General features: G+C 46.0%; 1 protein-coding gene across 1 annotated transcript in view; it reads left to right on the top strand.

The window, feature by feature from the left end:
* The first annotated feature begins 554 nt into the window (after positions 1-554).
* The window catches only part of SLAMF1 (signaling lymphocytic activation molecule family member 1), a 37921-nt gene continuing 11795 nt past the window's right edge, over positions 555-26680 (top strand). The window contains exons 1-4 of the mRNA XM_045582988.1: positions 555-893; positions 10315-10638; positions 12857-13141; positions 25087-25185. Coding sequence (XP_045438944.1) covers positions 650-893; positions 10315-10638; positions 12857-13141; positions 25087-25185 — 952 coding nt within the window. The 5' untranslated portion in view covers positions 555-649. The remainder of the gene's footprint in view (positions 894-10314; positions 10639-12856; positions 13142-25086; positions 25186-26680) is intronic.

The raw sequence follows: 26680 nt of genomic DNA, 5'->3' as shown, positions 1-26680 counted from the left end.
AAAACACTTGCCTGGTCTTTTAAAGACTCCTTGTGAGCAACTTAGTAACATCTTTCCAAGGTTTAATTCTTATAGCATAATTCATGGAAAAGCACATCATCTTTTTTTCTGTTGTTTCTCCTCAACAAAAATTTAGACACAAGCTCAAAAATAAAGGCAGTCCCTCCAAACAACCACAGAGCTCCCTAAATTCTACCACGTTGTGTCCAGCAGGGAAGTTGAGTTTCTGACAACTGATCTGCCCTTGCCCACCCATCTCTCTATGACTTTGACACCAGGACCTGCCTGCATGTAGGGGTGTTCTCTGAAAGTATGGGGGGGGGGGGGCGGAGAAGTGTGGAATCAGAATTAAGAGGTTCATTCACTCAATGAAGTTCAGTCATCCAAGTTTCACTTGGACCTGCCTTACCCAAATTTGGGAGTGAGCTGACAAAACTTCCTTTCCTTTGAACTCTAGGAAGGGGTACCAGTTAGAACTGCCCAGAAAACTCGGTACCCCTTTGCTGGAGACTGCTAATAAGGGGAGCACATTTCTGCGGTTGTACAAGGGTTTGGCCAGAATGACCACACAGCTTCTTCCCGGCTTTATGGTGTAAGCACCTGACTCGAAGTTCTTGGGAACAACAAAGTGATTTAAGGCCTGAGAGGAATGAGCAATTCAGAAGACACAGAAAGTCCCGCTAAGACAGGAAGCCTGTCAGTGCCTGATCTAGTCTTGCAGAGTCAGGACTGCCTGGTAGAGCTCGCTTCTGCTGTGCCGTTTACAAGCAGCTGCCGCCCGGGCTCCTGTCATCAAGCTCCTTCCTTCTCTTCACTGATGGATCCCAGGGGGCTTCTCTCCTGGAACGTCCTGCTGTTTCTCTCCCTGGCGTTTGAACGGAGCTGTGGAACAGGTGAGTGCCCATGCGGGTGAGGGTTGGAGACCTGGTATGACTTGCAATGGAGCCAGCCAGCCCCGGGGAGTAACAGGAGACGCGGTGGCCAGGGGCTGTGGTTCAGCTGCCTCTTCCTTAGGAACCAGCTGGGAGTTTCAACAGCCCCTTTTAAACAGGAAGGAACGTGGTGAGGTCCTGTGCCCCTGGGTTCCGAGGAAAACGGGAGCTCTGAGCCCAAGGCACGGTCACCTTCTAGACCAGCCTCTCCGGTGACAGGCTCTGGCCAGTTCTGGTTGAATGGGTGGTTTTGTGTGGATGTCCTTCTGGCTAAGGCCCAGGCTGAGAGCTTGAGATGGGGAGCTGGGGTTCTGGGAGAAGATGCTCCCACACTCTTGCCCTGCAGGGGGTCAGAAACACAGTCTGACAACAAGGGAGGACTGTGATGGGAAGCGAGGGTAGACGTGAAAATCCCAGGCCTTTGGTTGAGAACAGAGTGGCCACGGTGTGGTTTTACTGGTGGCCACTTTCCTGGAAGAGAAGGTTTCAAGGCAGCAATAGGGAAGAGGCCAGCAGTTCTGGTTTTCTGGTTCCAGTAAGTGGTCAAGGCAGCGCCGGCTCAAGCCAGTCGCACACACGCCAGAGCACTTGGACTTGGCTCGGCCCCTGTCTTCCTTGCCTTCTGAAGGCTAGCTGGTGTTCTCTGTTTGGTAGCATCCAGGCTGTGGGAAAAGGCATTTGCGAAAGAAAAAAGTGAACTTTGGGCTCACTGGGTATTGGGCTGAGAGTCTCATTTCAGCTTAAAGGCCTTGGGGCTTTGATTAGAGTGTGGGAGGCAGCCTGAAGTGTGTGTGTGGGAGAATCCAGAGGCTCCGCATGTTTTGTGCTTGGGGTTTTCAAGACGGTAACTCCATTATGGACTTTTCCAGGAGAATCCCAGAGACATGCCGGGGAGGCCAGAGGGGCAGCACAATGAGATCTGCCCTCTGCCCGACTCCCAGGTGGAAAGACCTTCCTGGCCCCACTTTTTCTCAGAATCAGGCAGACCCGTGGCTCTTGCTGCCCGATGTCTGGGAGAGGAATAGCTGAGCTCAAGGCCCAGAAAGCTAAACGGAGCCACTTTAAGCCACCACCGGAAGGGCCAGGCCTTCCTGAGCACACCCTATTTTTAACTTCTACCTCTTAGAACACCTCTTAGTGACTGCGAGGAGGGGAGGGGCTGAACAGGGTGCTGGGCTTTCTCATCTCCACACTTGCTTGCCTCCCGGCCCATGACGTCTCAGGTGCTGCTGACAGCTGTTCCACTGAAGACTGTGGAGGTCACTGGTTAGCGACAGCCCAGCCCCCATAGGGTGTGTCTACCCAATCGGCAGTGGCTCCCTTCCTTCCAGTGTCTTCTCTGAAATAGGCACGAGACTTTTAGAGCTTTTATTTTTAAGTACACGCCCTTCTGTGAAACCCCATAAAACCCAGACAGAAGTGTTTTGCGAGTGGAGCAGATCAGCCATGACAGAGTCACCCAACCAAGTAGCCAGTTCTTCTAAAATCAGTACCCTCTTCCCTTCCCATCTCTATCCAGCTCACCTTCCAATTCCCAGTCAGAATTGTAAAAATCGAAAAGTTCACGTGGCTCCGTGGTTGAGCATCAAACCAGGAGGTCATGATTTAATACCCCTCCTCCCAGTCAGGGAACTTGCCCCAGTAGGGGACATGCAGGAGGCAACCAATCAATGACTCTCTCTCATTGTTGATGTGTCTTTCTCTTCCTCTCCTTTCCTCTCTGAAATCAATATATATATAGTTTGTGTGTATATGTGTGTGTGTGTGTGTTTAAGTTCACATCCGTTCTCTCAGTAAAGTGTATTTTCCATCCCCCCTATGGTACTTTTAAAAAATAGACTTTATTTTTAGAGTAGTTTTGGATTCTTAGAAAAATTGAGGCAGAAATATAGAGATTTCCCCATCCCCCTTACCCCTGCTCCCGCCACACATGTGCAGCCTCCCTTATTATCAGCATACCCCACCGAGTGGCACATTAGTTATAACGGATGAATCTACCCCAATAGCATTTTTTATTCCTTCATGCACGCCTTTTCCACCTCTTCTTCACACATGGGGGGAGGGGAGAGGTGAGGGACAAGTAAATGTGGATTCTAGAATTTGTCCAACCCTGTGTATATAACAAGCTTGGGCCCATTTTATCTCAAGATGTAGATCTAGGAATTTTTTTTTTTCTCAAAAGCTTTAATAATGCCACCACCATCTCTGTCTCCAGCACTGGACTGGAAACCAAAACATCAGGGCTACTTGTTTTATCATAGCTTGACTTTGGACTGTCCCATTCAGCAGCTATGTAATTAGAATACATGATGTGCCAGGCATGGTGAGAGGTGTAGGGAGAGCAAAATGAGCAAACACAGCCTCTGCCAGCGCCTGGCACAGAGTCTGGTCCATGAGAGCTCTTCCACACATGTCTGTGGACCGAGTAAGGATGTCATGTGCTGACTACCTACCTGGCACTGTTCTAAGTGCCTCATGTGTATCATCCATCTCATTCTCAGGCCAACCCTAAGAGATATTTTTTCATTGCGGCTACCATTATACTTTTTATAAAAGAGGAAAGAGAGGTACAGAGTAGTCTAGGAACTTTTCTGAGGTCACACAGCCTGACTCCAGAGACCTCAATGAATAAAACTGGATGAACTTGTGTTTAGGGAGGGGAGGAAACGCTAAAATTTGTATCCAGGTCCCATGGTAAAAATGAGAATGTGCTATCTATAATTGAAGCATAGGAGTCAACTTGAATTGAATTGAAATGAATCAAAGTATAAAAATTTTCAAAAGATGGATAAAACTATAGAAGGAAGTAGAAGGCATATGTAAGTATTTGATCTAGAATTTGTAAAGTGGATAGAAACTTCTTTCATCATGGAAGTTTTCATTTAATAACTTGGTTAACTGGTTTGTCTAGTGCAAGAGTATCACATGTACGTCTACAAAACTTTGACAACACAATGGGGTATAAAATGGACACAAATTTCCCTTCCATATCCTTCATGGAGGAACTCTATTACCAATTTCTTTCAAGTCCTTCCAAATATACTAGTGCTAGAGGCCCAGTGCACGAAATTTGTACATGGGGGGGGGGGGGGGTGTTGTTCCTCAGCCCAGCCTGCAACCTGTCCAATCTGGGATCCCTCTCACAATTCAGGACTGCTGGCTCCCAACTGCTCGCCATGAATAATTTCACTCACACACCTCACTTCTAGAATGTGAGGAGATGGAAGTGCCTTAGCTGGGAACCTTAGGTTTGGGGGACAACGGACCATTGACCATTTTCTCTGAACACTCAAACACTTTACTTCTAACTGCTTCTGCCTGTCAGCCTGATCACCTCCTAACCGTTCCCCTGCCAGCCCTGTCACCCCTAACTGCCCTCCACTGCTGGCCTGGTTGTCCTGAACTGTCCTCCCCTGCAGGCTTGGTTGCCCACAAATGCTTTCCCCTGCAGGCCTTTTCCCCCCAACTTCCCTCCCCTGCAGGGCTGTCTTCTCCAACTGCCCTCCCCTGCAGACCTGGTCACCCCCAAATGCCCTCCCCTGCCATCCCAGTCACCCCTAACTGCCTTCCCCTGCAGGCTTGATCACCCCCAATTGTTCTCCCTTTCAGGCCTTCCCAACTGCCCTCCCCGGCTGGCCTGATCACCCACAACTGTCCTCCTCTGCTGGCCATCTTATGGTGGCCATTTTGTGTTTGCATGGGGGCGGCCATATTTGACCATATGGGGGTGGCCATCTTGTGTGTTGGAGTGATAGTCAATTTGCATATATAGGATTATTATATAGGATATGTTTGGTAGGTTGGATTGTTATAGGACTTGAGAAGAGTGCTCTAGGTGACAGCACTAATGTAGAAGTGAGATGTGTGAGTGTTCAGAGAAAACGGTCAATGGTCTGTTGTCCCCGAAACCTAAGGTTCCTACCTAAGGCACTTCTATCTCCTCACTTGGCAAGTGGGGAGAAGGGTCCCCATCATTTCTCTCCATTTTACATCTCTCAGGGATGTTCTAAAGATGAAGAGAGTATGTTCTTATTTTGGAGAGAGGAGAACTTAAACTCTTGTCATTTGTTCATTTAGTTCATTCAGCTGTTTCATTCTGGGGCTACAAGGATTTATTGAGCTCCCACCATGTCCCAGGTGAGTCAGGATCACCACAGTGAACACGACCGTCACAGTCCCTATTCTTAGAAGCTTCTAACGAGGTCAAGATGATGGGCCTTGAACCAGAGTTAAAAGCATGATGAGAGGGGCAGAGGGCAGAGGCAGGTGGAAGGTGCTAGCCAGGCAAACATAGGGCGGTACCAGGCTTTACGGCTGGGGAGTGGCAAGTACAGATTCTCCAGGACAGAAAGACCCAGCAGCACCAAGGACTGGGAACAGAGGACGGCTGCTGGGATTAAAGTGGAAAAAGCAGCCTTGGGCACATTAACCTTTCCTTCCGACCCTAGATTTGTTGTAGGAACCATGAGGCTCTGTAGCTCCCGCCTCTCCTCTACCTGAAAGAAGTGCTGTAGGAGAATGCTACCAGCGGGTGTGACCGTACTGGGTGGGGGAGGGGAGGGGTGGGAGTGGGGGTGCTGGTCTCATTAGGCAGAACCCAGTCTGGTGAAAGGGTTGGTTCAATGCTACTGATTTCAGGAAACTATCCATGGCCCCTGTGAATCACTCTAGTTTCTGGTAGAGTGACGCTGGAAGGAAAGTGAGTTGGTGCTGACAGCTACACATGTTCCTTCCAGACCCTCCCTGTAAACAGGAATGACTGAATCACAGGCCCCCCGGAAAACGCCCGTCAGGCAGCAGCTTCGGGAGCGGGGACTCCACCGAAGGCCTGCATCATCCTCTTTAAAGCCCCCACTTCTTTCCACTCATGCCCAGGTGGCAAGGATGTCAAGGCTCCCCGTCAAGCACACACACAGCGCTGTTATGTCATCCTTTTGTGGTTGTGGGCTGGGAGGGTCTCTTCCTAACCAGGTTTTGATTCCACTTCCCATGACTGAGTGTGCCCAAACCACTCAGCCTGTATTTCTCATCTGCCCCCTCTTTTCTTTTCCACTTTCCCCTCCTACTTTCTTTCCTTGATTTTTTTTTTCTACTCCCTCTCTCCTCCTGGGTTCCCTCCTCCCCACTCTTCACCAATTCTGAGTTTTTACTGTAACCATGGTGCAGGGATGGTGGGTTAGGTGAGGGTAGGGGCACACGGGAGATGGATGGGACGGGGGAGGGTTATGGCGTGAGAAGGGAAATCGTTTTCATTTCTTTTCTCTTCGTATCCAAATTGGCCTAAACCTATAGATGGTAAGAGAGTGACTTTTAATCTCGTTTCGAAGTCCAGGCCCCTTTGAGAGATGACGTTTATGGATGTGTTCCCAGAAAAATGTCCATGTGCTGAGCTGCCCAACATTTTGTACAAAATTTCAGGGGACGCCTTGGGGTATTTCTTCTTGCACATATGGTTCTGATTTTCTACCCTCCCTTTGTATGAAGCAGCTTACATTCAAGATGCAAGAGGTTACTTTCTCGGGTTCTGTACCTGCCACGTTATCTGGACGGCCAGGCATTCGTTAAGGTGTTGGCAACATGCTTCACAAATTACCTTTGTAAAAACGTCAACACCAGCACCAGCATTCCACACCAGCATTCCTCAGCTAAACAACCAGGAGAGCATTCGGTTTTCAGAGTTAATATATTAGCAATATATATATTTTTTAAATGCCTAACTGCCTTTCTCACTTTTCGTTAATGAGTCTCAGCCACTCTAATCGTGATGCCGGCCCAGGTAGATGGCTTTCTTTTTCCTTTCTCTCCTCCACCCCCACCCCCAATCTCTAATCTCTAGTCTGATGTTACCTGGGCCCTCACAGAGTTAGGATTTCAGGATAGTTTGGTATCAAGAACATTTTGGCCCGTTTGTCCGATTTCCCAACCACCGTCTTAGTCACAAGTTAATTGTGTCTTTTATAAGGTGGTTACATCACTTAAGCAAACCATTTTAAGTCTCTTTTCTGACTTTTGTTATCAGCTAGAACAATCTATGCTTTCTCTGAGTCATGGGCTCCTTCTTTTATGAGCATTAGCTATGGTTACGTTATTGAGATCAGTTATATATTGGGCAAAGTTGAATAAGAGGAATTTTAGTCAGATAACATGGCTTTCGGCGTTCATAAATTGAACAGGCATTTATTAAAAGCCTACTGTGTGCCAACCACTGTTGTGAGTCCTAGGGACAAAGCAATGAACAAAATATGATTCTTCCTCTTAAGGAGTTTGCATCCTAGTGGAAAAGACAAAAATAAAATAAATAAATATACAATTTAACATCAACTTAGCAACAAGGAGAGCATTTTGTTTTCAAAGTTGATATACTAGCAATATTAAAATAGTGATAAGTACAACAAGAAGGGGGACACTATTTTGTTTATTTGGGGGGGGGGGGCAGACAGGGAGGTCAGAGTACATTTCACAGAAAAGATCATGTTTTAGCAGAAACCTACAATAAAGTGAGGGAATGAGCTATCCAGATGTACAAAAGAAGCACTGAAAGAGAGTAAGAGACAGAGACAGAGAGAGGTGCAAAAGTTCTAAACCAGAAATGTTCTTGAGTAAAGAAACAGCCAGAGTCAGGATGTCCATAGTGCAGAGAGCACACAGCAGAGAGAGAGGGAAGGAGATGAAGTTGGAGCAGCATCAAGGCTGGGTAATTCAGAGTCTCTGAAGCCAAAACAGGACTGTGAATTTTTATTCAATGGGTGCTAGAAAGCCCTGGAAGTTGAAAAGCAGAAGAAACAACATTGGGCATAGTTCCAATCCATTGTATGGATGTAGGAGATTAGATGGAAGACAATGGCGGGGCCTAGGCCAGTGATGATGGTGATAGAAGCAAACGGGAGGTTCAAAGAGCTGGGATGCCACACGTATTTTGAGGGCCCAGCCGACAGGAATTGCTGATAGACTGAAAGCAGAGTATGAGGAAGAAAGCAGTCAAGGAGGATTCACGTATCTTTGCCTGAGAATTTGTGGGGAATCGTGAAGTAGTTTGAAGAAGGGGCTTTGGAATCAAGTTCACTTGGTAAGTTAGAGATGCCTTTGCACTTCTAAATACTGAGGAGTATGGTGAAGGGTGAGAGCTATGTCTCTAAGCATTCCAGAAATACGTTGAACTGTGTGCCTGGGTGAGTGTGGCCAGGGAAAAAGAAGAGGTCTGAGTGTGAGTCCTGGGATGCTTCAATACGTAGAGGTTTTTAAGAGCAGAAGGTTCCAGGCAAGAAGACTGAGAAGGAGCAGCCAATAAAATAGATGGAGAATCAGGAGAGTGTGGTCTTCCCGAGGCCAGGGAAAGACGGTGCTTCAAAAAGGGAGTGATGTCCCGTGTCAGATGCTCCTGAGAAAGCAAGAGGGGGATGGAAGTGACCTGGTGTCATGAATGATTCCAGGACAAGAGTGATTCCAGTAAGCAGTAGGGAAGAACGCCTGTTCGGAGTGGGTACAGGGAAAAAAAAAGTGGGTCAGGAAATGGAGACAGAAAATAGATAACACACTTAAAAAAACTTTGTGATCATGAAAAATAGAGAAATGGGGAAATGGCTGGGGGATAGGCCATTAGGGGGTGGTTTTTTAAGATTAGGGGGTGGTTTTTTAAGATTAATAAAATTACATGTTGGCATGTTGTGATCATGGAAATAACCCACATATATCAATCAAATCATAATAAAACCCATGATGCGAGGGTGGGGCAATTGCCTTGAAGCAGGTGAGTGCTCCATGAAGAGGAAGCTCACCATGAAGGAGGTAGCCCTCCCTGGAGCCCAGGCAATCCATCCAAGCAGGCAGGTTAACTTGGTGGTGCTAATTAATGGAAGGTCTCTTTTTATCTCTTCTGTTCTTCAGCAAAATCAGAAGCAGGTCATCAGCTGAGGTTGTGGCTTTGAGGAGAGAAGATGTGTTAAATAGTTAACAGTGGGATCCTTTACATTGGTTTGAAAGGTTTGAGGTTTTTACAGCTATTGTTGGTTCTGCTTTTTGTTGTGAATCCTCACCCGAGAATATTTTTCCATTTATTTTTTATTTTTTTATTCAAATTCTTTATTGTTTAAAGTATTACACGAGTCTCCTCCCCACCACCCCCCTTAACCTCTCCCTGACTGCTCCTGCCCCCCATCCATTGATTTTTTCTTTTTCTTTTTAGAGAAAGTGGAAGGGGGAGGGGAGAGAGAAGCATCAATGTGAGAGAGACACATCAATTGGTTGTCCCCCCACATGTGCAATGAACAGCCCTGGAATCAAACCTGAAACTCAGGCAATTGCTTTGACTAGTAATTGAGCCACACTGGCCGGGACAGCTCCACTTCTTTTGAAAAATAAGATAATTTCTTATCCTCAACATCACATGTGTCAAACACAAGGCCCGCGGGCCAAATCCGTCCCGCCAGGCCTTGCAATGTGGCCTGCACCGCGCTGTCATCACTGCACTCCGCTGCGTTTCCATCACAATGACAGTTTATGACTGTTCAGTAAACCATTCGGCCCACGATTTAGGCTGGATTTTAGATTTTGGCCCCTTCTCTGATTGAATTCGACACCCCTACTCAACAAGATTAACTGTCTTGAAGGGTTTTGGAGGGCTAGGAAACCACAGTTTCCACACGGGGCTCAAAACCTCCCTGTCTCCACCTTCCTCAGACTTTTCTCATTTCCATTGTCTAAAATGGCACTCTTGTAACCTTGGTCTCCTGGGCTCACGAGCTCAGAGTCACTTCCAGTTGCTCTCCATCCTTCAGCGTATATACTGGTGAGAAGTCTGGTGGAGGAATGACCATTCCTGGACTCTAGTCCAGTTACCAGTTATGTGATTTTCAGAAAGTCATTTACCTTCTCTATGCCTTAGGTGCCTTACCTATAAATCTCAGCTGATAGAACTCCCTCCCAGGTCAAAGAAACCCAGTGTCCTAGTGAGTCTATGCAGATCCATAATAAGTAACTTTAAAATTTCCACTGCAATATTACAAGTCCAGCAGGGCCCTCATGCCAGTCTCTATAAATCACTAAGGCCTGGAAAGCCTAGTCTGTCATCCCTGACCCACGCATCACTCACCAAGCCCCTGGCCCTGGCATAGCATTGTATCTTCCTGAGGGGAAGAGGCAGCTTTTTCTCATTTAAACAAAGGCTCTGGATAGAAAGTCACTTCCTTGCAGAATTAAACCAGAGTATAGTTCTTCTGAATCCATCCAGTGCTTTACTGAGCCTTTCTTATCCCAGCTCCTCTTAAAGGCACCCAGTTTGTATCTCTTAGGTTCCGAGGTTCCCTTGAGTTCCCAGGGGTCCTGACCACCACGGGATTCTCCAAGGCTCCCATAATAAAGGACTGTCTTCTCCTTCCTGCCACAGGTTGCCCGACAATCTTTGGGCGGTTGGGAAGCAGTGTGCTGCTGCCCCCAGTATCTGATGGGATAAGTAAGAGTATGAACAAGAGCATCCACATATTAATCACAAAGGCAGAATCACCGGAAAACAGGTCCAGTAAGAAAATCGTGTCTCTTAAGCTGCCAGAAGGAGGCCCTTCATCCCACCTGGAAAATGGCTATAGGTTTTACCCGGAAAACTTGAGCCTGGAGATCCTGGAAAGCGAAAAGGAGCATGAGGGCTGGTACACTATGACCCTGGAGGAAAAACATTCAGTCCAGCGCTTTTGCCTGCAGCTGAAGCTCTATGGTAAATAATGGTTGCTTCTCCACACTGAAGGGCCAAGACGGTCCCTTGCCTAAGATCTAAGGCCTCTCTCAGAGGCAAAGAATAGTCAGAATAGAGAGCACATGAAAGATCGCCTAGTCTGGGGATATTTAAGCTGTGTTTTGGAAGGAAGTGTTAGGTTCGAAAATCTTTCTTGTCCGAATTGTACATTGGTGATAGATGATTAGCATAGTCACCCTTACCCCACTTTCCCAAAGTGTCAGGACTGACCAGCAGACCCTGAGCGGCTGATGAATGATTACTCTGACACACGTTTCTGCGAAAGAGAGGGCTAAGGGACTGTCTGGCTAAAGGAACCAGGCGGCCTCATTTGCCTGACTCCTTAGGCTTTTATTGTAGCAACAGCTTGAACTAAAATTAACTTCTAGGTATTATCAGCAGGGTAAGTATCCCTGAAAAAACACATGCATCTGCAGTGTTTAAGCAAGGATGTCTGAAGTATAAATATAGATTCCAGTAAAACACCAGGGGCTCAGACTTGTTTGGAAAAGTCAAGGCGGGGCCTGCCGCTTTCAGCAAGGTTCTGCCAACCTTTGGGAGAATCCTTACAGACTTTCCAACCAAGTCCTGTGCTTCCCACCACCAAAGAAAAAGAGCACAGCTACCTGTGGGCCAGAGGGCCTGGAGCCCCAAGAGTCTCAATTTGCAAGTAAGAATTCGTTATTTTTAAAAGGTGGCTTTTTCCCGCCCTGATTTTTAAAAGTTTGAACATCAGAGGACGGAAATCCAGAGAAGTGGTTTGTACAAGCTTTCACACATCTGAGTGGGTGGTGAGAGAAGGAGAGCTGAAACTCAGCCCCCGCACCATCCTCCAAGTCCTGTGCCCTGGCCAAGCATTGCATTTTCTTGGGGGAAGAGGCAACTTTTTCTCATTTACACAAAAGCTCTGGTTATAAAGTCACTTAACTGCAGAATTAAACTAGAACCTAGGTTCATCTGAATCTGAGGCCAGTGCTTCACTGAGCCCCTCTTGAAGGTGCCTAGTTGGTATCTCAGGCTCAGAAGTGTCCTTGACTTCCCATGGATCCTACCATGAAGGCCATCCTGCATCTTTGCCGTGGCTGCCTTATCTCTGAGGATGGGACAGGAAGCCCCACCTAATCCTCAGCATTTCTTTGAAATCATCAGGTACCTCCAGGAAAGACAGAAATACTCTCCTCACCCTTCCCCTACCCTAGAATTCCTTTTCCTCCAAATAGTGTATACAGAATTTCTACAGCCCTCCAGCAACTACCAAGGAGTCCTGATCAGTCACACGCTGGTCCTGGCCCAGGCTGCTGTGAGCCTGGAGACTATCCGTCATGCATATTCCAGAATAGTCCACCTTGCCTTTGTGGCACCTTGTCACATTTTGTGATCAAATTCTTACCTTGAAAATATGGTCTCTGCAACCATGATATTCTCAAATCAAAGGAGGAGGCTGGATTTTTTAGTCAGACAGACCTAGTTTCAGATCTCAGCTTGGCTGCCTATAACCTGAGTGACATTCTAAAGGTACTCCACTTCTCTGGGACTTAGTTTCCTCACCTGTAAAATGGGAATAAATATAACTAGGGTTGTAATTTTAAGGAAGTTTTTAAGAAGATTAAAGAATGTGATGAATGTGAATTGTCAGCATTGTGCCTGTCCTACAGTAGTTGCTAAATAAATAAAACATTATCCTTTCCCTTGCCGATTGCATGGCATTTAGAGTGAGATAGATCAATGAGGCCTCTACTTCAGACATTCTAAAGCACTGGACACACACACACACACACACACACACACACACACACACACTAAAATTCTACCATTGAAAAGTCATTCTTTTAGGTCTTGGAGGTGCTACTTTGGCCAATGACAATTAAACCTGTGGGGGATTTATTAACAGCAAACTCCACAGATAGCATACAGAGCAACCTAGATCAGGAACATCAGGGAAGGCCAGGGAGTTGACTGAAAGACAGGGTTTTTTTGTTTGTTTTTTTCTCTCTATTTTATCCCAAGGTGGTCCAGGCAATGAGTATGGGGGGGAGAGAGGGATGGTGCAGAGCTGTAGGTCCCTACTAGAAATAAGTCAGACTTGCAGACCCACTGGGAGGAACAAGGCACGAGGCTGCATTTTCTTCTGATAAAAAGATCAAGTCAGAATTTCAGGGGGTTCATAACAGTGATGACTCCCTTTCTCCCCTCATGACAGAGCAGGTCTCCACTCCAGAAATTACGGTGCTGAACCGGACCCTGGAGAATGGAAACTGCAGCGTGGTGCTGGCCTGCACCGTGGAGAAGGGGGACTACGTGGTTTACAGCTGGAGCACGGAGGCAGGCACCCACCCGCTGAGTGTAGACAATGGCTCCCACCCTCTGTACCTCACCCTCGGCCCTCAGCATGCTGACGATAACTACATCTGCACCGCAAGCAACCCCATCAGCAACCATTCCCAGACCTTCACCCCGTGGTCCAGCTGCAGCTCCTCTTCCCCAGGTGAGTGGTGGCTTGTTGGCGCCACCTTAATGCTATGGGCTCAGTCCCACCTGGACCAATCTCTCTGCTTCTATAGCCAGGCCTTTGCCTGGGTGGCAACACTCCATTTTCTCTCTAGTTTATAAAAGCCTCCCATGTGCACTCAAGGAGTGCTCTCTGCCCATCATAACCAGGGTGGCATGATGACACTCAGTTCACGGGTGAGGAAATCAATGAGCAATGATGGTGGCAGACCCAGAATCCCGGTCTCCAAGTCATGATTCTTCTTCTCTCTGCTCACGTTGGCTCCAGTCAGCAGAGGTGGCTGGGTGAGGGGGTTCAGGTGGCAGGTCCTGACTTCCACATCCCTGTCCAACCAGTGGTGGGACAGTTCTATACCATCAGTAAGTACTTATGGATCACCTGGGCCAGTGGTCGGCAAACTGCAGCTCGAGAGCCACATGCGGTTCTTTGGCTCCTTGAGTTTTTAGCAAAGGCCAGCCTAGGATATCCTAATTAAGTTCATAACAATGTGCCTACCTATATAGTTTAAGTTTAAAAAATTTGGCTCTCAAAAGAAATTTCAATTGTTGCACTATTGATATTTGGCTCTGTTGAATAATGAGCTTGCCAACCACTAAGTTAGGCTGTAGGAAATCAGGAATACATATGACATCTGATCTGCTCTCCAGAAATGTGTTATAAAGATAAGACATAAAACATTTGCTCAATAATGAAAAGCAGGAAGTAAGGAAGGACCACTTTTATGGAATTGACTGTGGATCCCATAGTGGGTGAGAGGATTCTGGGAGTCAGCTCTCTGAGAAAGACCTGGACTGGGAAAGTGTGGGAATCATGATAAATGCTCTAGCACTGCATCACTGCAAAGGCACTCTCCATGGTCTCTTCTGATCCTCACAAGAACCTTGCAGCAGCATCCTCATTCTGCAGACGAGGAACTTGAAGCTCATGGTATTGAACTACCTTTCTCACATTTCTTCAACTTACAAATGGCAGAGTCAGCACCCAAACCTAGATCTTCTGATTGCTCTCTCACTGGAAGGAAAGGCACCATTATTCTGTTTTTTAAAGAAATGGGGGGCTGATGAAGCAAGCCCACCTGAGCACTGAGAGTTGGGAAGAAGATAGTTGGGAGTTGGTGACTCTTTTCACCAACATACGTTGTGTCCCTGTCTCAGGGACAGAGAACCAGGGTGCTGGCCTTGCTTATGCCCTCTGGGCATCCCCTGGGAGTCTCCAAGGAGACTCCTCCCACAGGAGGTTTGGAGTTTATGTGGAAGGATCTCCAAATGACCAGGGATGGAGAGACAGGGAAAGCCAGCCAGTGTGTGCACTTCATGATAGCATCTCCGGTGAGAGCCACATGAGCTGCTGGGAAAATCCCACCTGGCAGCCAGTCCGGTTCCTTGGTGAACTGAACCCACCGTGTGTTGCCTCCCCAGCCATTCATGGTGAGTCAGTCATCTGCCCACCTAGAAATGTGTCTGGCTGCTTGCCCATCTTGTCCACAAACTACACTCAGAGGCTGTCTCCCAGTTCAGGCCCCTCTCCCTGGCCACAGTCATTCAGAATGTGCCGGTGGGACCAGGACAGCAGAGTTTACAGGACATAGCCCCAGAGGTCCCAGATCCAACCCTGCCTGCCCTTTTTGCTTACAAAGTTAAGTCACTTAACCAAGACTTAGATTCTTCCTCTGAAATAATAACTGACAGGTCTTCACTGTGTAGTGTATGCCAGTTATGTAGCATCCTACTTCATCCTCACAGCAGCCAAGCAGTGCTAGTACCCCCAATTTACAGAGGAGGAAATAAAAGTATAAAAAGATCACACAGAGCAAGTGACAGAGCTGAGCTGTCTGACCCTGGAACCCTCACAGGTACTAGTGGAAGAAATCATACATGTGGAATGCCTGATAAATGACAGTAAACGTGTTGCTGTTTCTCCTTGGGGCCGAGGAAGCAGCGGCTTTGAACCCTGCCCAGCACTCTCTGGTCACAGCAGCCCTCTTTGGCCCATCTCAAAAAAAGGGGAAGAGCTCTTTTCACGGTTCTCGATGTGGTTGAATAGGAATTTTAGTGCATTCCAAAGTAATGGCAGGCCATCGAGCTTTTACTCAGGCCCGTGGCCCGGGACAGTCCAAAAGAACGTCAAGATGCTCTTACCCATCTAAGCTAGTTTGAGGACCACGTATGCACTGGCCTGAACCAGATTTATTGAGTATGAAGCAGGTTCCTGGAAGTGGTGGAGAGGGAGGCGAAGCAGAAGTAAGGCACCACGGGAAAAACCCTGTCCGGATCGCAGCTCAATCCCGGAGAACTTCGGGACATTTTGCTTTCTTGGGGCTCTGATTTATCATCTGTGAAATGCAAAGGGTGAGCTAGTGAAGGTCATTCTAGAGTTGATATTCTAATTCAGTTGGTATGTACTTTAATCAGAAATGCTCAGAAGGGTTACAAAGGTGAAGGGGTATTAGTTTGCTAGGGCGGCCGGAACAATGTACCACAACCTGGTGGCATAACCAATAGGAATGCATGGTCTCACCGTTCTGGAGGCTGCAAGTCCAAGATCAAGGTGTTGGCACAGTTAGGGAAGGATCTGTTGCAGAGCTCCCTCCTGGACTAAGAGCTGGCTGGCTTCTGATGTCTCTTTACATTGTCTTCCCTCCATGCATATCTCTGTTCTAATTTCCCCTCATTATAAGAACTCTAGAGGCCTGGTGCATGAAATTCATGCACAAGTAGAGTCCCTAGTCCTGGACAGCAATCAGGGCCAATTGGGGCCTTCTGGCTGCCTACTGGGGGCCTTCCTCTCCTCGCTATGTCTTCACATGGTCTTCCCTCTGTGGGTGCACATCCCAGGTCTCTCTTTGGGTGTGCAATTCCTCTTCTTATAAGAACACTAATACTGCCCTAGCTGGTTTGGCTCAGTGGATAGAGCATCAGCCTGCAGACTGAAGGGTCCCAGGTTCGATTCCAGTCAAGGGCACATGCCCAGGTTGCAGGCTCAATCTCCAGTGGGGGGCATGCAGGAAGCAGCCAATCAATGATTCTCTCTCATCACTGATGTTTCTATCTCTTTCTCCCTCTTCCTTCCTCTCTGAAATCAATAAAAAAAATTATTTTTTTTAAAAAAGAAGAACACTCGTACAATTGGCTTCGGGCCCACCCTACTGGCCTCATTTGAACATCTTCACCTCTTTTAAAACCCTATCTCCAAATACAGTCACATTCTGGGGTACTGGGGGGCTAGAGCTTCAACATACACTATTCAACCCATAACACCACCCCAATGGCCTCATTTTAACTTGATTAATTCTATAAAGACTATGTCTCAAAAAAAAAAAAAAAAGAAAAGAAAGAAAGAAAGAAAGAAAGAAAGAAAGAAAGAAAGAAAGAAAAAGAGAAGAAAAGAAAAGAAAAGAAAAAGACTATGTCTCCAAATGAAGTCACATTTTAAGGGCTTCAGCATGTGCACTTTGGGGGAAACACACTTCAATCCATAACACAAGCAGGGATTCCCCTTCCCCGCCTGTAGGGACAGGGAACTACAGCATGTCAGAACCAGCTCCCACATGCTGTTCCCAATGCACCAAATTGACCAAATAGAAACCAAAAAAAGGTTTTATTAATTCATTGATTTGTGTTTGCAAATGAATCCTACTGATTCTTAAAATACTGTGCTTAGTTCAACAAAACATTTATTGAGGCTCTACTATGTTCTGGCATTGTGCTAGGTCCTTAAGGAGGGAGATAGCTCTGGATGTAACTAATTATCCTGGATTGTACAGGGTGAGAGGTGCAAAAACAGAGATATGGGCAAGATAGCAAAGAGGTGGGAATGATTATCGCCGTCTCAGGAAAATGAAAGGAGCACCACAGGGGATGTGACAAACTGGGTTTGAAAAGTAAATAGAAATTACCCACGCAGATTTGAAAAAAAAAGAAAAAAAAAAGAAAGAAAGAAAAAAAAATGACGTTGGCAGAGGAAAAAAGCAGATACAGCTGGGTCTTGTTCTGAATTATTCTGTAAGCAAAGGGAATAAAGAGTTGGGTAGAGAAGAGTAACATGATCAGGTTTGCATTTCAGAGAAAAAATTCTGTGATGTGGAGAACAGACTGGGGCAGGGAAGAGGACAAAGAAAGAAATTAGTTAGGGGGGAGGGGCCATTATTGCAGCAACCCATCAAGACATGGTGAGGCCCGAACCAAAGCAGCAGCAGTTTAACAGACTTCAGACCTGGGATGAAGTGATGGGGTATGAAGGTCCCTTCAGCATCTATAATGAGCACAGTAATTTTAAGGCATTTTTCACTTTCGTTATGGAAAAATTCCAAATGTTAATAGTGTAATGAGACCAAGCATGATGTCAGATCTGTTTTTCTAGTAACGTTTGTCCAGGTGCCCAGTGATATAGTCATCCTTATTCCAATTACCATCTGTTTTATGGTGTTTTATGGTAAGAAACTTCTTAATGTCTATCTTTCTGAGGGGTCTTTGTTGCAAAGTCCAAGTCCTGGTGTGCTACCAAGCACTCTGACTGTGTCACACAAAGCATATTGATGTGGTCAACACTGAACAGTGTCATCCTTCAGTACTGTGCTCTGACATAGTTGTGTCTATGATGCTGCCATGAATAACAAAACTTACATAATCCAGCTAAAGGAAATGCTCATCTGGAAAAGAAGACCCTTTTTGGCAGATTGGCAAAGAGCTGGCTCAGCAAGTCTAGGTTAGCTCGGCAGCAGAAAAAACTGACACCTGTCAGTGAGCTCCCAGGGCTCTCCCTTTCTACCAGGGCCATTTCTTCCAACAGAGAGCTCCCATTGTCAAGGTCACCTAGATGTTTCACACACAGGTCAGGTCCCTCACGTTTCTCCCAGTCCAAGCACCATGACAACAGTGGTGGAAGGATGGAGCCTGGGCACCTCTCCTGGACCAGAGCCTTGTCACAAGGCCACACCTACTAGAAAGGAAGCTGAGAAACATGTCCTTACCTGGGCAGTCAAATGACAAGGCAAAACTTGTCCATGAGAGGGGGGCGGGGAATGACAACTGAAGCCTCGGCAACACGATGCCGGGTGGGACAGGCAGGTGTAAGGAGTTTTGGGGGAAGCTGTGAACTTCGTAAAATTTTTTATTTGGATGGTCTCAGATCTTAACTTAGTATATGCTCTGTAAGCACCCTTCCCCCACCCCCAGTTCTGAGTGGAAACCGCCACCGACAAGAAGACATCTCTTGAAGATGGTTGACTTCTCTGAGTCGATGTGCATGGTGCAGGCAGCCTTGCTGACAGAACCACATGAAAGGCAGGAAGGAGATCTGGCATCCTCAGACCGTTACACTAGCATCGCAGCAGCTCCTGGGGTGAACTACAAGGCACCTTTGTTTCTCGGATTCGTTTTTATTTTCTTGTTTATCTCCCTTAAAGATTATGGTGTGGGGACCTGAGGAGAGGAGGAGCGTTTGTGTTTCTGTGGCAGCACACCTCCAGAGTTCGGGGGGAAGGCCTTCCAGCATTTTCCTGGAAACATCGCGGAAGGCCAACTTTCAGCCACAGCCAATAGGGTAGAGGACTGAAAGGTGGAGACTCGTGCCAAGTACCCTTCATAAGTCCTTCATGGCACAGGGGTTCTCGGTCAGCCTGCTCAGCTCTCTCTAAGAGGCTGCTGGAATGTACCAAGCCCGCTGTTTAAGAATTCTGAATACGGTTCCTTTGTGAGTGAAGAATGAGGCCTGTGGACCCTGAACAACCTGGGTCTGATTTCTGAGCATCAACATCCTGAGAGGCCTCGCTCCATTTCTGAGCAAAAAAAGAGTTAGAGCTGGAGTTTCTGCCTCAGGAAATGGTGGTTTGAAAATGGGAACACAGGTGGTGCTGACAGCATAGACACATAGCTTCCTCCGGTTCCATGTGGTCATGGTCACACCTATCCATGCTCGTTCCCTCCTATCTCTACCCTGGGCCACTCGGGAGGTGACACCACCTTCTTCCCGAGGCTTTCTGATAATTTTTAATAAAAAGGCACCTGCCAGGCTTCTCCCAGCTTTTTTCTGTGGCCTCTAATTTAATTTAGTTCATCACACATATATTGTATGCCCCCACCCCTGCCCTACATTATATCAGATGGAATGGAAGATGTAAATAAATCATAAGGTACAGAGTCTACTTTCAGTCATTGGCAATCTAGGTAGCTTGCTAGGTAGAAGACTATCATATTAAAGAAATGGCTACTAGAATTCCTCTTTGGAAGAGAACAGTGTTTGTTTAGAATAGTACCTGCATAAATGCTAGATGAGACACCCCCTGCCCCCAAAGAATGCGGATGGAATGGTTTGGTGTGAGAGAGGGGGAAGACATCGCTGATGTAGATGAAGGAAGTGAAAGAAAAGGTCTGAGCCTGTCCAATGGGGGAAGGCTGCCGGGTTCATAATGGAGTCTGCACCCTGTGACCTCCAAGTCTGCAGTAGAAGGATCAACCCCACAAAATTCTTAGTGTAGAGTTTCGGTTTTAGTTTGGCGTGTGTGTGTGTGTGTGTGTGTGTGTGTGTGTGTGTGTAAACAGATGAAGGTATCCAGAATAGCTTAGCCCAGAGCACATGGAGCTGCAGAAGTCAAGACATGGAAAATGTGTCTATCTTCACCCAAATTTGCCAGAAATAACAGAAACTTTGGAAAGACTGACCATAAGCCATAAAAATAGCATTTTGTCTATCTTCACCCAAATTTCCGAGGGCACAGAATCCCCGACATTTCGTTTCCATATAAATTTCATAATTAGATAGTCAAATGCAATAGAGGAGCACCTTGTGAAGTATAGCTGGGCCTGCTAGACTGAGCAGGAACTGAAGTTAACAGCAAACACTGGGGTGGGGCCGGAGCATCGCTGGATATCAGTGAAGGAACGCCTCTGCCTTGAAATCAAACCTCCTTCCTTGTTCTCTAATCAGCCAGCAGGAAGTTCGCGAGGACCTACTAGGGTATGTGCCAGTGCTGAGAGAGTGGCAAAAGAAGTACAGTAAACCCTCGAGCTTGGGGACCTAGATTTAATGCACTTCAGATTCAATGGACAACATTTTCAGTCTGTATGTCATATATGAAAAGAAACACACTGCTAATTTTTAAATGCTTTTAGCCAAGATTTGTTTACAATGAAATTACAGATTTTTGTTATGAATGCAGTTATTTTTAACAAATTTTTGTGAATAGGCCATATGTAAAAAAAAAACAAAAACAAAACAAAAACAAAAAAAACACTTTAGTCATTACACCAACAGAAAGAAATATTACATTCCTACAGCTATCGGCTACTTATTTAAATCCAAGAGTCACCGCTCAGAAACAGCATTCAGTGAGTGCTTAGCACAAGATCACACCGCATCCGCTAGGGCAATGGTCGGCAAACTCATTAGTCCACAGAGCCAAATATCAACAGTACAACGATTGACATTTCTTTTGAGAGCCAAAATCCAATTTCTGCGCGTGGACCACGAAGTTTCAATCGCACTGTACGTGCACGCCTGCACGTGGTATTTTGTGGAAGAGCCACACTCAAAGAGCTGCATGTGGCTCTAGAGCCGGTTTGTCAACCACAGTGCTAGGGAATTGGTTTTGTGTCGGTGGCATGACTCTCTGCAGCAGTTTTAATGCCGCCAGCATATGTTCCCACGTGCACGAAGCCACGCTTCAGCCTGTGCATTTGTTTACTTGGGTGAATGGTGCATGCACGCATTTACTAAACATATTCAGTGTAAATTTAAAATTGCATTAATCCATATAGAAAACTCTTCTGTGAAATTAAACTTTTCACACATTCTTAATTTGAATTACACAAATATGTCTACATACGTAAAAATAGGTAAATTAACTAATTTGTCAAATTTTTAATATACGCATTTGGAAAACCTACTTTATTACCCAAATTAGTTCATTATATCAAGGTTTCAGTCTAAAGAGATGGTCTCTGGCCCCCAAGAATCTAGCACATTGGTCAGCAAACTCATTAGTCAAGAGAGCCAAATATCAACAGTACAACGGTTGAAGTTTCTTTTGAGAGCCAAATTTTTTAAATTTAAACTATATAGGTAGGTACATTGTTATGAACTTAATTAGGGTGCTCCTAAGCTGGCCTCTGCTAAAAACTCAAGGGGCCAAAGAGCCGCATATGGCTCGAGAGCCGCAGTTTGCTGACCACTGACATAGCAGCCAGTTGGGGGATTGAGGCGAGTGGCAAGTTAACATTTATCTCCACACGCTGAGTCGCAGTCACTGCTCTGGGTTTATCAGAACAAGGCTGTGCAGTCTGCAGCTGAGGAAAGTGAGGCTCTGGAGGTGTGAGCAGCCTCTCTGGGGCCACAGAGTCAGGAGGTGGTGGACCTAGAATTTGAATTCATCTGTCTGGCTTCAACAGCCTTCACCAAAAATGGCCTCCACAGCAAAGATCATGTCACAGCTCAGGTTCTAGGAGGTATGACATAAACCCAGGTGCTGCTGGGTTCCAGGTAAAGGGGGAATTGGGAAGTAGAACGGCCAGGCAATGGGACACGGAGGCAGTAAGACTGGCCTGGAGGACAAGGCTGGGCAGGCCAGGTAGACAGCTGGAAGGCACAGCAGGGGAAGAGGAGGGAAAAGGGCACTGGGGGGTAGGAATGGGCAGGTGTTTTCTCAACACCAAATTAGGGGGTCAGGTGAGATAAGCAGGATAGTTCTTTTAAAGTTAAAAAAGCCTGTGGTTCTGTACCTTAAATACTCCAGCAGATTCGTATCACTTTGTATCTAAAGACTAAGAGAAAAGTGAAGACCTATGAAATCTCTTTCAGACTATGGCCAGGTTGCCTCTCACATCTGGCTAGACTGGCAGAAGCTGGTCATAGGACAAGGGGTAGCAGATAACTTTCATCTTCCTAAGACCCCGAAAAAGAAAGAGAGGAGAGGGGTTTGGGGGACTGGGTGAAAGAGGTGAAGGGATTAAGAGGCACAAATTGGCAGTTACAAACTAGTCATGGGGATGTAAAGTACAGGATAGGGACTATAGTTACTAATCCTGTGTAATAAAAGGGTAATATGCAAATCATCCCCTCCACCGAGAATTGGACCAGGGGGCAGGGCCAGCCAGCCTGAGGACTCTCCCCCGCCCCCCAGCCTGCCTGGCCCTATCTGAGGTAACACTTTGTAGAGGATGCGGTCTTCTAACCATGATGCTGCACACCTGAAACCAATAGAAAATAATATTGAAAGTAAAATAATTTGAATTTTTTTAAATTTAGAAGTCAAAAAATAAAAATAAAAAGGTGAAGAAAGAGCAGGCTGGAGTGTTATATCCTCAGTAATGCACCCCGGTCATTGTTAGCTTACAGGAGTGGCTGGTGGCAGCACTGTCAGCGGCCCCAGGAGAAAGGCTCAGTTGGCAGGTGTTACTGATGCAGTTTTGTCATCCGCTATTTTCTGGTTTGAGAGGCACCACTTTGTTTGTTTTATTTATTTTTATCTCAAATGAAATTTGAGAGACATCATGTTTTAACATGATTTAAATAGTTAGTGTTTGTTCTTAAATTAACTATAGTTTTAGAAGGTCCCCAAATACATGAGGGAAAGCGAAAGAGGAAATAGTCTCAAAATAGGAAGGGCTACTATAAGAATTTGCAGGACAGCTCCGTGGGCTCAGGAGGCATGGTGGTGCGTGGGCTGCTGCCTCTGTTTCTTATCATGGGATTTAGGAGGTTTCTCCACAGGTCCCTGGTGTTGGCAACATAAGCCCTGAATAATCAATCTCCTACTCATTCAATACCACACACACACACACACACACACACACACACACACACACACCTGCATGCATAGAGGGTTCTCAGCAATCGTAAGCCATTCAGAGTAGTCCTTCAGAGTAGAGCCGCTCACAGAGCAACTCCAGCCTCAGAAGTGAGCCCACGCTCAAGTTTCATGCTTTATCTAAAGTCAGGCATTTTACTGCAACTTTCTGTTTGTCCCCTAGCTTTTTCATCAAGTCTTCTGACTGTGCTGACGTTGGTATCTGGGAGGGTTAAAACGTATTTAATTTGGGGAAGAGAATCTATAATCAAGATGTTTTCAAAGCCAGTTCAATGAGATTCCTTGGGATGACTTGCTGTCTGAAAGACCTAGGAAGAAAAAGAGAGCCAGACCGGTTTAGCTCAGTGGATAGAGCATCAACCTGTGGACTGAAGGGTCCCAGGTTCGATTCTGGTCAAGGGCATGTACCTTGGTTGCAGGCACATCCCCTGTGTGTGTGTGTGGGGGGGGGGGGAGGTTGCAGGAGGCAGCTGATCAATATTTCTCTCTCATCAATGTTTCTAACTCTCTATCCCTCTCCCTTCCTCTCCTTAAAAAAATCAATAAAATATATTTTTAAAAAGAGAGAGAGAGAGAGAATCTTTTCAAAATCAGGAGGCAACTTTTGGGTAGTTGTCAGGTGGAAGGGCCACGTGGATCTCAGTGGAATGCCTTTTCTCAACTCGTTGAGACTCCAGTCTGTATCTTTAATCAACTCTGTAGACACCTGAGTTGTTCATTTGCTATCTAACTATTCCTTCCTTTCAAGTTCTTCCCAACAAACTCATCACATGTGCAGCAGCAGGCTCATCCCACAATCCTCCTGAGAAGTTACACTTGCACATTAATGTTAGCACCTGGTAGTATACTACTTAGAACCTTAACGCTATTGCTTTATGTAGAACCCCATGCTTCAAGTCGGCCCCCACGGTTCATTACCTCGGGGTAACTTACCCAAGCCCATAATTCTCTTTGACACCCCAAGAGATCTCTCTTCAATATGCTGCCATGTTCCAACACCTGGACCAAGCTCTAGTTCCTGGGTATCTCCACACCGGCTTTCTTATCCACAAGGATGGGAATAATGAGAGTAGGATTGTTGTGAGGATTAAATAATTAATACAGATGATTTACTAAAAGAAGTGTCTGACCTGTTGTAAATGCTCAGAATATTCTGTTATTTAATTGAGCTAAATGTCTTGTTTACTGAAGCAACGAGTCTCAATCACTATTTTCCAAAATGCTGCTTCCAGTTCAGAAGATTTGATAACATGGGTAAAGGAGAAAAAGCAATAAAACTTGAGTCTGCCAAAACCAGTTTGGCTCAGTGGTAGAGCGTCGGTCTGTGGACTGAAAGGTCCCAGGTTCGATTCTGGTCAAGGGCATGTACATTGGTTGCAGGCACATTTCCGGTAGGGGGTGTGCAAGAGGCAACTGGTCGATGTTTCTCTCTCATCTACGTTTCTAGCTCTTTATCTCTCTCCCTTCCGCTCTGTAAAAAAATCAATAAAATATATTTTTTTAAAAAAACTTGACTCTGTGATTTTGAACCTGGGTGATAGGAGCAAATATTAAACATGGGGATGTCGGGCCTAGTGGGTTCAATACAGTTATTTGCATGGATGGACAATAAAAGCACTAGTATGTTTCTTTAAAAAAAACAAAAAACAAAAACAAAAACAAAAACACATAGGTCTTTCTCCTCTCAGAATAATCATGAGAATGAGGACAACACATGGAGCTGCCATGTTCTCTTTACCAAAATGGATACAGCCACATTCGAGATTTTAAAATAGAGAAACGGGCCAGAAAGGTTGACTTAAGAGAAATGAAGATAAGTTTGATTTTAGACATGGGATGTGGTGATGGAAGTAGAAATAACGCATTAGAGTAGGAAAAAAATCTTTACAGAAACTAGGACTGTGAAAGCCAAATATGGTAAGAGAAATGAGGGTAAGAAAGCCGATGTGGAAATCTTCCACGGCCTAACGCTGATCTCGAAAACGCAGAAAACAGACGTCTTCCTTGAGAGAAAACATGGAAAAAGAGCGTGAGGCTCGTGTTCACCCTCCCCATGCCTGTGCAGGATGTCCTCACACTCACAGCACATCTGAGACCGCCCTTTGCCTTTTTTTTTCAGTACCAAGACAATGGGGACTGCATGTTGGGCTGCTCTTAGGAGGCATCATTGGTGTCATCCTGATTGGCCAAGTGGTAATACTTCTGTTCAGAAGAAGAGGTAGGTGTCTAACAATAAAGAGATGCTTATCGTAGTCTCTGTGGTAAGCGAGGGACCTCTCACTTCCTGCACCAACTTGCTCTCTTCAATTTAGCTTTCCTCAGGGAGCAACTTTGAGAAAACACTGAGCAAACAGATCCTGGGACCTTGTTCCATTCAGTCTAATTCAAAATGTGCCAATCCCCTATACTAGCCTACGGGGATAAAAAGAGACATGAGCTTGAGGTATCTAACACGGGAAACGGTATACACCGTTAGTTTTAATTCAATATGACAAATACTGCTGAAGGGGGTCCTGACCAGAGTTTTAATAGGAGCAGAATTCAGAGGATTCTTGGATCTCATTCAAGAAAAGTTGTAATTGTTGACCAATAAAAGGACATTATAATATGTTTTTTGCTCACGAATGGAAATCTTTCTATAATTTCTCTTTATTCTTATGATAGCCCTCTGAGAGAAGTAGGATGACTGTTTCTATGTGACTTAGCAATGGGCTCACAGAGGCACAGAGAGGCCAAGTGACTTGTCCAAGGTCACTCTGCTGGGTGGCAAGGAAATGAGAACTGTAACTGTGTCTCCCAGCCACCAGGGTGCATTCCTCTGGGAAGGCCCACGGGTCATCAGAAAACAGCAAAAGGATCACTCTTTACTAAGATTTTTGCACAAATCCCGACTCACCTTGGGAAAGTGTGTAATTTGTGAGATTGCTTAATACCAAACTAAATAACATAGAAAGTCACCCAGGGTAGACTAACACCATGAAGGCCCAATGATTTCCTTGCATTTCCTTTCTCCTGCCTTCTCCTCCAACAGTCCTATGATTCAGTGTCTCGGGGCAGTGTGCTCCCCTCCACCACACTTTCCTCATCCACCCACACGAGGGCCCCAAGACCCGCCCGGCCTCCTCATGGTGAGGAGAGAACATATCTTTATGCCATCAAGCTGACAGCTGAGCTCATTCGCCAGTAGATCTATCTTGCCCACATGTAGCCTTTTCGGAAAAAAACCCTTACCTCAGCACTCTGGTGTTGGTTTTGCTTATATAAGAAAATCTAGATCACCACATAGCCACCTACTTTGTCTCATTTCCTCCATCTAAGAGTTCGCTGGGGAAAGGGTGGGGGGAGGGGTAATTCAGATAGAACCCATGAGGACAGACTATGAGCATGAGGCCGGGTGACCACACTTGGCTTGGATGATAAGGAAACAGTGAGATACCATGGTTGAGATAAACAAATTAACACACCCACGTTAACCTCGTTAGTGAGGGTGCTGGGAGTCTCACCCACATTTTTTCCTCACTACATCCTACTCCTCATGTAGTTGTGCTCTGCAGGGACTAGTATGCTTCATCCCACAACAATTTCCTACCACCATCCCCAACACACACATCCGTCCTCCTAGCCGGTCACTATGTACTCCTTGTCAGTCAGGAACACAAAAACCCTGTCTCAAACCTGTGAGAAAACCTGTTCTTAATATCTGTCCCCTCCAG

Source organism: Pipistrellus kuhlii, unplaced genomic scaffold (genome assembly GCF_014108245.1).
Source record: "Pipistrellus kuhlii isolate mPipKuh1 unplaced genomic scaffold, mPipKuh1.p scaffold_m20_p_18, whole genome shotgun sequence".
Taxonomy (NCBI): domain Eukaryota; kingdom Metazoa; phylum Chordata; class Mammalia; order Chiroptera; family Vespertilionidae; genus Pipistrellus; species Pipistrellus kuhlii.
Note: the sequence above shows the minus strand (reverse complement) of the source record. Positions and strands in the feature narration are given on the sequence as shown.